The 14,528-nt window shown below is 40.6% G+C and overlaps 1 protein-coding gene across 1 annotated transcript in view; it reads left to right on the top strand.

Moving 5' to 3' along the window:
- FER (FER tyrosine kinase) overlaps nucleotides 1-14,528 on the top strand; it is a 161,963-nt gene that overhangs the window by 127,619 nt on the left and 19,816 nt on the right. The window contains exon 18 of the mRNA XM_054398079.1: nucleotides 5,263-5,386. Within this exon, the coding sequence (XP_054254054.1) occupies nucleotides 5,263-5,386 (124 nt within the window). The remainder of the gene's footprint in view (nucleotides 1-5,262; nucleotides 5,387-14,528) is intronic.

The raw sequence follows: 14,528 nt of genomic DNA, 5'->3' as shown, positions 1-14,528 counted from the left end.
TTCCGTCTCTCTGACATCAGCAGTGGATGAGGGAACATTTAGGAAGAGCCAACAGGTTTATTCATGGCTCCAGGACTGGTGTCATTGACAGGGGTTTGGGTACCAGAACTGCAAGCAACCAATGGTATGAACTGTCCCAGAGGTGGAAAAGGATTATAAGGCAGAAGTTAGCAGGGCTCATTGACAGGGCTTTAAACTAGTTTCAAAGGGGGAAGAGGTTGTTAATCTCATGCTTGCCTGTGACAAACAGGCACCCCACCAGAGGCAGAGGGATAGAGTACTGGCAAGGGCTCTCAATTTGTTGCCCTGAGGCAAGCCAAGGACGAAGCACTGGGACACCCCAAGGGAATGAAGGGGGATTCACTTAAGAGGGTGCCACGGCCAGCCCAGCTGAAGTGCCTCTATGCTAATGCACGCAGCTTGAGCAACAAACAGGACAAGTTAAGGGCCACTGTGCAGCTAGGATGCAAGACAGGCTCTTCTCTGTTGCACCCTGTGATAGGACAAGGGGTAATGGATATAAACTACAGCACAGGAGGTTCCACCTCAACGTGAGGAGGAACTTCTTTACTGTGAGGGTCATGGAGCACTGGAACAGGCTCCCCAGAGAGGTTTTGGAGTCTCCTTCTCTAGGGGGAAGGGGAGTTTCAGGACCCGTCTGAATGCATTCCTGTGCGACCTGCATTAGATTCTATGGTCCTGCTCTGGCAGGGGGGTTGGACTCAATGATCTTTGGAGGTCCCCTACAACCGCTAATGTGCTGTGATCCTGAGTCAAGGCTGGGTCCAATACGATTTCTTACCTTAATTAATGATCTGGATGATGAGGAAGAGTGTACCCTGATACTGTTTTTGATCAAATTTATAAGCTGGAAATCTGATAAAATATAAATATGATTTATTTGATATAAAAAACTTTTTCCAAGCTAATTTTATCCAGGTTCGTTTGCCCGGTCGATGATAGGTTGAGTACACACAATAGGATGCTAACGAACAATGGAATAACAGTCTAGAAAAATCAGAAACTTAGAATACAGAGGAACAAACTGAAAACTCTTATAACGTGGAAACAAACAGCATTACTGCCTCAGGAGGTAGGACAGATGCCCTCGGCTTCACTGTGGAGTTAAGCTACAAAAAAACAGTCTGTGAACTTCAAAAATAACCAAGTAAATTAGCTTTAGTTACTCAACGAACCGCTGAGCTTCTAGTCATCAAAACCTTTGCTGAATGAAGAGATACATGGAGCTGCAACTTTTAATCTGAAGGGGAGGGATAATCCAAAAACAAATCCCAAAATTGGAAGAAGTGAGGAAGAGAAAGAGAGCATGCTGCTGTGGTGTGGCCCAGGACCCAACACGCCGCTACTAGGACAATAGCAGGTAATCACCCTGAAGACAAGCACAAAGTGGGTGCTTGTCTCTGCCTTGAATCCCGTTAATGAACAGGGTGTGGGCTCTCAAATCATCCCCTATAAATTCCCTTTTTGAAAACTGAACGGCCCAATGGCAGATTACCTTTTCATATATCGCCAATCAGTTCAAAGTGCTGTATGGCAGGCAAACTGTACACACCTTCTCGACTAGCCTCTGACACGTGCAGTTGTCTATGTGAAACGTGAGGCACGGGGTCCAGCTTCCACCCTGTTATGAAGTGTAAATTTTCGCCGAGAATAAGCGGTGGAGATATTTATAAAGGTTTAATAAATATTTCTTAACACTATATTACAAGTGATATACAATTTGTATTTACAGGTTCTGGTATTCAGTCAGAAAGAATCAACTCTGCAGAATGTATATATACAGGCACTTTGAATAGTTTGAGGAAGTCTATATGTTTAGAAAGTGAAACTAAATTGGAGTGAGGTGGGGGGGGGGGGTGTGAGTGCTTGTCGGGAATCGGCAAGCCCACAAACAGGCAGTTTGCATAAACTGCCGCAGAAACTCTATGAAGAAATGTTCAGTTTACTCACTAATCGACGAAAGTTCTCGAGGTTCTTTTCTTGATACTGTTTTATAGTCCCGGAAATCGTAGCACGGATGTATCGTAATAATGTGATACAAATGTCGCCGACCGCGTGGTGCTGTGCCACGTGGTAGGGCTTCCCTCGGAACAAAGGGTCCTGGAAGATTACCGGTGATTCCCGGAGGCTTTGCAAGTCAGTTCGCCATTGCACTGTGTAAACAAGCTTGCCGCTCCAGGGGAAAACCTTCGTTGCTGCGGTCGCCAGGATATGGCCAAAAGCGGCTCCTCTGCGAGGCTGGGGCGATCCTTTCCGCGATCTTACGGAGATCGGCTGAGGAGGATGCCAGTCCTCTGGGCAGAAGCGGCGATTTGTGGCAATGCACTCGAACGGTGCTGGTTCGAGTCCCGGGCAAGGCGGATCTCTCGGCGGCAGAAGGCACGAGGCAAACACGGGCACGCAGACGGGAACAGGCGCGGGTATTAACACGGAGCACCGAACACGGATACCGGGCATGGAACACGGAACACGAGTTTACCGAAACAACCCCTATTTAACATTTGCTGCACGGACACTGGCCCAGTGAGCATCCTTGTAAAACAGAGCAATTGACCAATGAAATGATGTTTCACCTATATATATAATGTGAACATAACTTGTGAACAAAGGGCAATGGGCATGTGGTCGGAGTGCCATTGTCCCAAATGACCCAGGAGATGGTCTATTCAGAGTGGTGCCCAGCCTTCCCCCCCACACTCCAGAGGGGAGAGGGGGTTCCAGCTGAACATGTAGGCCATGTCCCACCACTTTAAGGATATAGCCTTGGGCATAGGCTTCTTTCACCACACACCCCACCCCAGGCTGCCTCAACAGTGCCTGCCTATTGGCTCTTCGACCTCAAACCTGGACCCTGCAATGGGGAGGGAGGAGAAAGGACAGTGGCCAAACAGGTTTAGCTGGTTCATTAATGCCTCTTCCAGGACACACCCTCAGCAAGTTTGCTAATAACACAAAACTGAGGAGAGCAGCCAATACACCTAAGGCTTGTGCTGCTGCCATCAGGAGGGAACTGGACATGCTGGAGAAATGGGCTGACAGAAACCTCACACAGTTCAACAAAGTTAAGTGCAGAGTCTTGTACCTGGAGGAACAACCCCAGGAACTAGTACAGGCTAGAAAGCAGCTTTCATAAAAGGCCCTGGGAGTCCCAGTGGACACCAAGTTGAACATATGCCAGCAACATATTGTTGCTGCAGAGAAGGTAAATGATATCACGGGCTGTGTTCGAAGTGTTGCCAGCAGATCAAAGGAGGTGGTCCTTTCACTGCTCTCAGCACAGGAGGGCTACACCTGGAGTCGAGTGCTGGGCTCCCCAGTACAAGAGAGACTTGGGTACACTGGAGAGAATCCCAGGAAGGGCCACCAAGATGTGCCATGTGCCCTTGCAGCTAAGAAGGATGACAGTATTCTGAGGTGCATTAATAAGAGTGTGTCCAGCATGTGCTCCTGCCTTGCTGCCTCAGTGAGGCTACATCTGCCATATTGTGCCCAGGTCTGAGCTCCCCAGTTCAAGAGGGCCAGGGAACTACTGAGAGAGTTTTAACAAGGGCCACAGGAATGATTAGGGAAGTTACAAGGAGAGGCTGAGACACAGGGGGCTTTTTAGCCTGGAAAAGAGAAGACTGAGAGGGTACCTTATCAACATGTATAAATATCTAAGGGGTGGAGGTCATCAGGACTGGGCTGAGCCCTTTTAAGTGATGGCCAGTGATAGTACAAGGGGCAACAAATACAAACTAGGATACAGGAGGTTTCATTTGAACTTACAAGGAAAATTCTTTGAGGGTGCCAGAGCATTGAAACAGCCTTCCCAGAGAGTTTGCGGAGCCTCTTTCTCTGGAAAACTTTCAAAACCTGCCTGGGCATGTTGCTGGACAACCATTTCTAGGTGACCATATTTGAGCAAGGGTTTGGACCAGAGGATTTCCAGAGGTCCCTGTCAACTTTAAATATTATATGATTTTGCAAAAGCAGAGTATTTCTGACTTTCCTGTTGTTTACTATGTTTACAAAAAAAGGAATCCAACTAAATGGAAAAAGTAGGTTTTGCCTATCAGGTGTTTGGTTTCTGGAAGTTTTCATTAAGGGACAGCTTATAAAGTCATTATATTCAGATTGTTTCTTCTAAAAGAAACCTGATTATAGGCAAAATGAATAAATAAAGTAGTTGGCAGTTAAGGCGCTAATCCATTTTAGGTATATTCCAGTTTAATATCTGAAGTGCAATATAGTTACATTTCATAGGACCTTTTTTTAAAATATATTCTTTCTTGCAGTATGAAATACAAGCAGAAATGACCTAATAAAACCCCATATGAAACTATTCATATGTAATGTCTTTTCACAGTACTGAGAAAGGCAATATATAAAATTGTGTAACAGTGCATTACTTGCAAAAGAGTCACTGTAGTCAGTTTAGGTGCAAAGGAAAAAGAAACAAAGACTGGAGCAATGGCTGGCTACACTCTAGCAAATAAATAGTATGATATGGAATTCTCCACTATGATTTTCTGTCTTTGCCTAGAAAAACAAAATATATTTTAGAAAAGTCTTTCATACAATTATGTCAATCAGAGCATGACACACCAGTGTTTGTATAAAGTCTCTCCTGCTTATCTTTGTCCTGAATTAGTTTTTCACAAACTTTTCCTTGCAAATACAAATTCCATTTTTTGGGAAATCTTTCATGCTGACCCAGTCCTCAGACAAGAGGACACAGATACTGTTTCTCCAGTGCAGAATACTGTGAAGTCACAGTAATTACTGTTTTTCTTCAATTGCCAGTGTCAAATATGCACAAGATTAAGGCACTTTGTTATCTCTCTGAACATATTAGTACAGAATTTAAGAAACACTAATGCAAATGATCAATTACAAATAAGTTACTCTCATGTAACTAATAGGAGGTAACTTCTTTATTCACAGTTTTATAAACTCCTACAATGGCCGTTTTGTGATTAGAGAAGTATGTTTATTACAAATAATTTTTTTTACAACAATTTTCATGTAAGTCTGTACAGTGGTGAAGATTTTAGTTATATCAAAAACATGCTGTGTAGTTTTCACTTTAAAGCACCTAGTATTTAAGAGAATTTAAGGAAACTTCATTTTGAAAGGTGAATTTGACTCAAACTGAAGAGTTGAGGAGGACAGCTAATAGCTGCATTTTGTTTAGTCTTGCACCCCAATGGGAGATAAATGTGCATTTGTGTCTTACTGTCCTTCTGTCTGTTTTCCTAGGAGGTGATTTCTTGTCCTTTTTAAGAAAAAAGAAGGACGAGCTCAAAACCAAACAGTTGGTGAAATTTTCATTAGATGCTGCTTCTGGTATGGCATATCTGGAATCTAAAAATTGTATACATAGGTAAGGAACTTGTTTTCACTGTTGTAATTTTCATTGTTGGAAATGCTAGCTGTTTAAATATCTATGGTTTTTCTGAAAGGAGATTATTTTTGCTCATCTAGTTCAAAACAGTTTTGTTCCTTTGGGAAAAAATAAGCCATACATTATTTGATCTGTGTAGTTTGTTCCTATTAATGTAAGTTAATAATGATTTTTTTCCATAACAATTTCCATTATAAAGAGCATAATTCATGCAGTCACAATGAATCGTTCAAGAAGCAGTCTGTGAGGTGTGTATCCTGTCTGAAATGTACAGATGCTTGCACGGCCAACAAACAAGTTATGTTTGAAGCGTGTTTCAGAAAAATCCACCAGTTTATCAGATGATAAAAGGAAAAAAAAATAGAGCTCTGAATATTAAAATATTAATTGTCTGGACTGTTTCCTCTAAAATACAGATTATTAGGAATTATGCTCTTAGGGTGCCTTATTTCTTCTGTTCCTGTCATTCCTTTTTGTTGTTTTTTCTTCAGTTTCCTCTGCCACGATGCATGTGTATCAAGGGGAGTGTACTTAATTTCAGTGTATTTTTTCTCTCAAAATATCACAGTATATGTCTTGCTACAATGATATGGCTGAAATACGAGACATAAACATGGTAATCCACTTTAGAGAAAACTATGAAGAACAAGTATCCATTTGTGATATTGATGACTTGAACTTAGCATTCTAGGACTAGTTGTAGGTACTCTGTGTTCCGCTTCATTGGCATAATCAGCTTGTTTCATACACTATTCTGATGAGTACTGTTATTGAAGTGGCATTTCTCTTAGGTTTTTATCAACAATGAATTGTTCAGCGGCAATCATGAAGGTCAAGAAGTAGGTTTATCTCTGGGAATGCTATTCTAATGAGATGAACTCCAAACCTATTTATAAATAAATTTATAAATCATACAGCATTATTACTCATGTAAATGTCATTATATAAATATATATTTATGTATGTGTGTGTGTGTATATATAAAGACAAAAAAAGAGCATATATATATATATATATGCTCTTTATTTTGGTCTTTGTACATATATATATATAGAGAGAGAGAGAGATATGTCTTAATTGGTAATTGCAATTACTGAAAAGTACTAAATGACAGTGTGATGCTCTCAAAATAGAAATAATTAGAGAAACAGTTATTTTTGGAGAAATGCTATCCCTACCTATCCACACTCCTTTTTTGTTTTGTTTTGTTTTTTTTTTTTTTAACCCTGAATGATAATGTAGCTTTAGTATATCTCTGAAAGATGTACTGGCAGCGTTTAGAGCTTGTCATAAGTGTATATGCCGCAGTGTGAGAGACGGGACGCTGCTTGATGCAAGCAAGGTGTCAGTTTATTGTAGAAAGCTTTTTCTTTATATAGGTTAACATAATATCAGAAGGCAGCTTGTAATTGGTCATTAGTATGTCCAAGCAACAGTTGTAAATTCATGATTGGCTACCGAGAGAAAGTAGCAGGTGAACACATATATTTTTCCAAGGCTTAGGCAAGCCTCAGGCAAGAGATAAAGGATTCCATAATTCTACATTCCTCTATCCTAGCTTTTGCTTTGTTCTTGTTATCAGGTAACTGCGTAATCCCCACAGGTCACAGTGACCACTAGGACTTACCCTATCTGTGTTTTCCTTTCTACACAGCTGCACTCTGTTCCTAGGGTTTACCACCCATCAGGGTTAAAGCATCTCCTTCTATCAGTAAGACAGTGTCTGGAGTTCTGGTCCCTAAATCAATTCCTTCATGTATATTTACAAATCTAATAGTGATTCAGAGAATGTATTTCAGAGCTGTAATCTAATCTGTTTTGTTAGGGCCATAGACTTGCCAGTGGATGCAACCTGGGTTACACAGTAGGGAAAAACTTCCACCCCTCAATTTTATCTTTAAAAGCATTGACAACATTTGTTTATTGTTCTCATAGATTGTCATAGGAAGTTATCAGGGATAGCTACCACTTTTCCTTAAAGGCAGAAGCAAAATTTTTAGTAAACCTAGCCTGAACAAAACAAAACAGTTTTAAAGTGCAACCAAGGAATCAAATAGTATCTTCAGGAACACTGCTTGCTTGTATGAAACACACCAGTTAATGAGTAAAAACATGCATTTCCAGTAATACTTTACCAATCTTATTTTTGAGGAGTCTGAGCTTTTATCCAGGATTTCTGGCCACCCCAGGGCATGTCTGAGGAGACATTTTACTAGAAATGCTGCCTGCCACAAGCACAGAGCATGCATTGATTGCTGGGTAGTTTGAACCTGTGGCATGCTGGCAGGTGCAACACTCTTGATGCTGTGCTGTAAATAAACTAAACAGGGGAATGACAGGCTAGCAAGGGAAAAGTCAAACTGTCTAGTGCTTTGTAAGCAAGTGCTCAGCACTCAGAACCCCAGGGGAGTTTAAGCCTTTCTGTATGCAAAGGTAGCCTTAAAGGTCCTGCTATGTGACTGCATGATCTGTACAAGGAATTTGGGAGCCCTTGTTCCCTCCTTTTATAGATCAGGTGAGACAAATTAGTCATAGGTGAAGTTCATGTTGAGAGTTTGTAGATTAGAATGAAAAAATTTAATTCTTAGCAGGAAGAAGATACAGCACTATGCAGAAACTTTATTCATTTTTTGGAAGAACAATAAAGTTGTTTTTTGTCAAAAACTTCATCAATTGAAAGTGGTTCTAAGATAAAAAAAGAGGTAAAAAAATTAACTAGAGAGAAAATGAACTAAAGAGCAGAATGGTTTTAATTTTTTTAAAAGTTTAAGGCTTTGAATATTATTGTTCATTATTTTTATTTATTGTCTTTGTTCAAATTTTCATGTGGATTTTTCAGTAGTGACGATAATTTAATCTTGCGGTTAATATCAAACTCAAGGCTGCTCAGTGACTTATTAAAATTATTGTAATGCCACATAAAAAAAAAAGTTATCTTATAAAAAAGTTGTAGCCACACTAACTGAATGTACATTTTATGTTTTAGCCTTTCATTAGTGGTCCTCATGCAACAACTAATCTGCTCTTTGTTTTCTATTTTTCCTGTGTGATATGGTGGTTTAGTATTTGCAAATGCAAAGTTAAAATTTGTCACGCTTGGAATGCTTCGTAATTGAGAGTGATTATTTGAGCTCTAGTGTCCAGATATCAATTGTTGTTTGTTCTGTTTAAAGAGCAGAAATTAATGGGCTTAAAGCATGAAAAATTGTTATTAAAAGTGATAAAGAGGACTTGAACATACACAGAAAAACGTAGTCATTTCATCTCCATTTAATTAAGATGAGGTTGAAGAATTGTTTCTTAGTTTTCATTTTTAAGTACAGGCTATTGTTTAGATACTTCCATTTTTTTCGTAATTAGAAACACAGGATAAGGATGGAGATATGATAATTTCAGTTGGTTCAGTAAGCATTTATGAGTAATCTTATTTTCCAGTATTTGATTTCCAGGTGGTGAGTGCGTTTCTCCATCATTTTGTAATGAAAATAGTTCAAATCATGGCAGAACTCTATTGTAAAAATACTTTAATATTGAGAGAAGCAGTTACATGTAGGATTTCATTTGGGTTTATCATTTGATAGTCAGTACAATGTTTCAAAAACAGTTAGGTCTTTTTGTGTGTAAAATAGAGTTGTAGCTTTATCTTTTTATCTCAATCTAATTGAAAAGAGCAGAAATATTTTTCTTTTTCAGTTAGCTACTTGTGTTCCTTGATAGTTTTCTGCACATAGTTTCTCTGTTTTACTTGAGAAGCAGATTGATTTTTACCTTGTTTAAGAGCTTTTAAAAATGCATTAAGATCCAGTTTGCTTTTAAAAATAATTTATTGTGAACATCGTGAAGTTCAACAGGGCCGAGTGCAAGGTCTCGCACTATTTTCAGGGAAAAAAATGGATGAAAAATTGGGCATGAGGCTGCAACATGTGCTCACAGGCCAGGAAGCCAACCATATCCTGGACTGCATCCTGGATCAGCAAGTTGCAGAAGGTGATTCTCCCCTTCTAACCCACACTTGTGAGACTTCACTTGGAGTACTGTGCCTAGCTTTGGGGTTCCCAGTACAAGACAGACATAGTTCCACTGCAATAGGTCCAGAGGAGGGCCATGAAGATAATTAGAGAGACAAAATGCCTCTGCCACGAAGAAATCCTGAGAATGTTGAGGTTCTTCAGCTCAGAGATGAGAAGGTTTCAGGAAGACTTCACTGTAGTCTTTTAGTGTATAAAGGAGACTTACAATAAGGATGAAGAAAGACAGTTTTACCTGTAAGTGACAGAGCAAGGGGTGATTGTTTCAAACTGAAAGAGATTTATATTGAACAAAAGGTGTTAAGACCCTGAAACACTTTGCACATAGAAGTTGTGAATGTTTCGTCATTGGAAGTGTTCAAGGCAACCTGAACTACTCTGTGAATAAGCAAATTTGAAGATGCATTTTTAAGAGAGAACTATAAATAAAAATAGTCAGTTCATAAACATTCTGAATGTCATTTCCTGGTCGTAGCCTTCAACTATGCATCTACCAAATGTAGCATGAAGTTTGTATTCAATTCAAATTACTTTTTTTTTTCAATATATGTGCTATGCATGTGAGGAGATACGGATTAACTGCATTCAAACTATATCACTTAGTCCTAAATTTTCCTTTCAGTCAGTGCATTTACATTCTGGAAGTCTTCCTTATTCTGAACTAAAAGATGTGTTAGCTGGTAAGATGATTATGTTCTGTAGTCCAAGCAGCACGAGTACAATTGGTTGGACAAGATGCCTGAGGATGAGGATCCTTCTGATCCAGGTCCAAGCTCTCCATGTAAGACAAAGGGAAAGAAAAGCAAACCAGTCTCAGATGACCCCTTTCAGGGGACTTCTCAAATGCAGATCAGGAGTTGAACCAAGAATATTGCTCAGGATGATAGTGATGACAAAGAGAAAGTTTATCCTAAAGATCTCGCAAATTTAGTGAAGTCATCAATGGATGATGAAGATGCAGGACACTGTATGAATCCTAATAGATCAGGAACTAAAGGAGATGCTTCTGAACTTAAGGAGATCATAGAGAGGCTTTCAACAGGGGGACAGCAGGATAAGGAAGATGAGGATGATGATGATGAAGATGATAAGGATGATATACAGTCAGCTAATGCACCCAGGCAGGAAATTAGGCATGTAAGAAAAGATTATATTAGGATACACATTGAGACAATAATGAGCTGGTTGGGAAGATGCTATGACACAGTGCTCCTGCTTTAGTGACAGGTGACAAGTTAGCAGCTCAGCTTGGAACTCTTGTAAAAGATTCCGGAATTGACAAGCATTTAGGCAGTTGCCTTGGTAAAGTTTCTCTGTGGGCATGCCTCCTATTGGCTGTCCTAATGAGATATCCTTCTAGGGATGATCTCCCATGGAACCCTCAGAAATGGAATATGATAGATGATGGAATCAAGCATTTGAGAGAGTTTGCTGTGAGAGAAATAATTTATGGAAATCATGGTACACTGAATCCTGATGAAATTCCTGTGGGAACAGGTCTTGCCAAGAAGCTCATTAAACTTGCTCCTCCTAAGTATGCTACTCTTCTGGCAAGCAGAATTGTGGCAAGAAACTATGGTGGAGCATCTCCTACTGTTGGCTATTTTACTGCCCAAATGAGGCAATTGGAGGATAGTCTCACACGTTTCTTTGGTCTCAGCCATTGAAATGCTGTCTGGAGAGGTAAAAAATTGCATGAAAGAGCTGAAGGAGGAACTTAAATCCTGCATATCCAAATTGGCGAAGGGGGATGATCTCAATTCTTTCTCTTCTTCCAGATGGATACCAGTTTCAGCTCTCAGAAAAAGATGTCCTCCTAGAAGGCAATTTCAAACTAGGCCAAACCAAAATAGACAACAGAGGCAATCACCTGGGAGTATTTGCATAACTCTGTGTGATCATTTTGGTGAAAACATGGATAGGTGGGATGGTCAACCAACTTCTGCTCTTTTCAGGAGATTACAGGAGCTGCAGAGTGGCAGAGCCCAAGGTAGCAATACCAGAAGGGTAGCTGTCTCTTCCTCAGTTTCCCTGAACAACTCTAATTGCTCAAGCAGCAATTCTAACACTAACACTATGCGCTGTGTCAACTGTACTTGTGGATGCAATCTCCACAATTAGGGGTGCCTTGCCTCTCTCCAGGAGGTAGAAACGGATAATGGAGATAACAGAATCTATTATGATGTATACATTCAGTGGCCTGGCACTCAAAACTTTCATAAGTACGGGGACTTGGTTGACACAGGAGCTGAGTGCGCCATAATACCATCAAATTATTAAGGGTCAGAGCCTATAACTATGTTGGGAATCACTGGTGCTTATGGTGGCACCATAAGCACAATGTGTAATTACCTTAGCTAATAATTTAATTAATCTAATAATACAGTACATGGTTACCTTTGCTTAGCCTATTTGCAGGAAAAGCACAGTGAAATACAGGGTTAAATAAAATGCAGCATAAAACAGACAGCCAAAACCAGCAGGTCCACCAGGACTGGAATTTCCTTTCGAAGTCAGTGGCACTGTCCCAAATTCTTATCTGAATTTCAGTGGGAAAAGGGCCTTCTTCACCTTCTGTTATGATTGAGGCAGCTACTGATTGCATCCACAGTTGAGCCGTAATACAACTGAGAGCCAGAGAAAGGTTATTTTGGATCACACCAAGTACATCTACTATCGATTCATGATCTTTTACCATTTTGGTAACACATATGATAGCAGCCACTGCTTAGTTCCCAAAGCCAATAGGGAAGATTGCAGAGGCTGTTTTAATTTAGCCAGATCACTGGTTGTAGCAGCCAATTTGTTCATCAATACCTCTGAATCAATACTATTTAGAACTCTAATCCTGTGCCCAGACCACCAGCTGGGTCCCTCTGCACTTGTTTCTTAGGAGGGACCTGTTTCCTCAGCCAGGCTGTCCATCCCTCGTAGGATGTTTTTAGGAAAGGTGAGCAAGCTGGTTGAATTTCTGAAACATCATTTGCATCAGCAACTCAACTCATTTAAGGGACCATCTTGATTGAACAACATTTGTTGTTGGCCCGTATTTCTGATTAGATGCGGTCCAATTTGGAAAATCTTTGGACTGAGCACACCAGTTCATTGGGTGGTGGGTATTATCACATCTATTTGGAGTTTTCCCCAGTACCTTTTATTGTTTTTACCACACACAACCGTGTGGAAATTCTGTACAGCAGTTGGATTTAGCCAGCAATCTTGGCTTTGATTTTTGCACCACAACATTTTGCCTTGTGGTCCAATTCCATAACTGATTGTGGGATTCAGTAACCAGTCAGCATCATAGCACGATGTTGTCTCCCCATGCCACTGATAAAAGAAGGTAAAACTTTTGTTAGTAAGTGTAAACAGACTATCAACACCATGGTGTGTAACTACTGCAACAAGCCTCACTGAAGGTTTAGTTGTGGTATTTATTTTGAATTTGAATATTAGGACTGATCAGGTGGATTAATGTGCCAATCACACACCACAGAGACAGGCTTGGTCAGAGTGAAGTTGTACCAACAGTTACTTATCTCATTCCCACAGAGTTTGGTGATTTCAAGATTGAAGGTACTTGGATCCAGGGTGTAGTTACCGACATGTTTTTGGTGGCAACACATGATAAAGGGCTCTTGCTTAGCACAGTTCCAATCTGTAGAAGGACAGTGATGTTGGGGTGAAATTCAGTTGTCAAATCTGGATTAAAAATATTTCCGATAGTAGTAATTGAGGAGACTTTTTCATAGAGAGGTCCTTCCACTTTTCTGCATCCTACCTTAATCCTTTCTCCAATCCATTCAGGATTCTAATATGATCATTTTTGTCCAGCTCCCATTCGAGTGGGTGGTACACTGTAGCCAAGTTTGGGAGATGGTTCCTGGGCTAATGACCTAGAGAGTAAGTGCAACTGACAGTAGCCTCAGACCAAGGCCATTCAGCATTCTTCTGGTTGCAGGTTAGAGGTAAGATGCAGAAATATATTACCAGTCCAATCATCAGCCCAATTAGAGGATTTGTCATTTTAGAATTTAGGCCTCCACTTCTTCATTCAGGTGCCATCTGTGCAGTTTTCAGGGTCCTTCAGGGTTCTCCTGCAAAAGAAAAACAACAGAGCTAGCCTCCCTGAGGCAAAATTAAAATGATGGAGTTATCTAGTGGGTATTTATCCAATGCTCCTTGCTCAGGGCATCAGAGGCTACCTATGCATTTGCATTAAGTGGGGTCTTTAGTACCAGTGGTATGCTTCCCACGGTGGAAAGTTCCACCAGAATAGGCTGTCCTGGGAAATGAGATGGATTCTTAGAATCATCTGATCCCTTTAGTGAGGGAACCAAAGTAGGAGCCTTTAGGAAGAAAGCAGTGATTTGGGGGCATCCCTTTACCCCCCATCTGTCATTTACACCTTTTATTGCTTGCCCTAAGCAGGTATCCCAATAACCCTCATGTGGTTTCAGAAGTCGCTTTAAGAGACTGTTGGTTAACTACGATCCCCTTAACTTGAGGATAATATGGGATGTGAAATTTCCATTTAATTCCTTTGCTTCTTGCCCAGTCTTGCCTGGCTATGAAGTGAGAACCATTATCAGACTGTATTTCTTCTGGCTTTGGATAATTTCCAAACGGTTCTTGCAGCGCTTTCACAGTGTTTTCTCCTGTAGCCCTTTTAAAAGCTTCTGCTTGGACTAGTCCTGATATTATTTCCACCCCTACCATCACAAAATGTTTAGCTCCTGACCTCTTAAAGGGGCCAATATCTTCAGGGCCAATATAGTCCACTTGCCAGGCCTCCCACAAACCTTTACCCTTTCTTAAATGCAGAGGGTCATCCTCTAAGGGATGTCTTTCAAGCCGTGCACAGGACTGTTCACAGGCTGATATGCAAGTTTTGCACATTTCTTTGGTGACAGGCCAGCCTTGGGCATGGGCTTCACAATACAGATCCTTGGCTCCTGTGTGCATGCAACCACTCTATCAGGCATTCCCAGTCCTTGGTGATTTGTCTCTTTTGCACAGGTGTTAGACTTGCTAACTCATCAGCCCTGTTATTCCAGTTGCCTTCTGAACCACCATCAACCTCATGAGAAGCC

This window comes from Indicator indicator, chromosome Z (genome assembly GCF_027791375.1).
Source record: "Indicator indicator isolate 239-I01 chromosome Z, UM_Iind_1.1, whole genome shotgun sequence".
NCBI classification, from domain to species: Eukaryota; Metazoa; Chordata; class Aves; order Piciformes; family Indicatoridae; genus Indicator; species Indicator indicator.
Note: the sequence above shows the minus strand (reverse complement) of the source record. Positions and strands in the feature narration are given on the sequence as shown.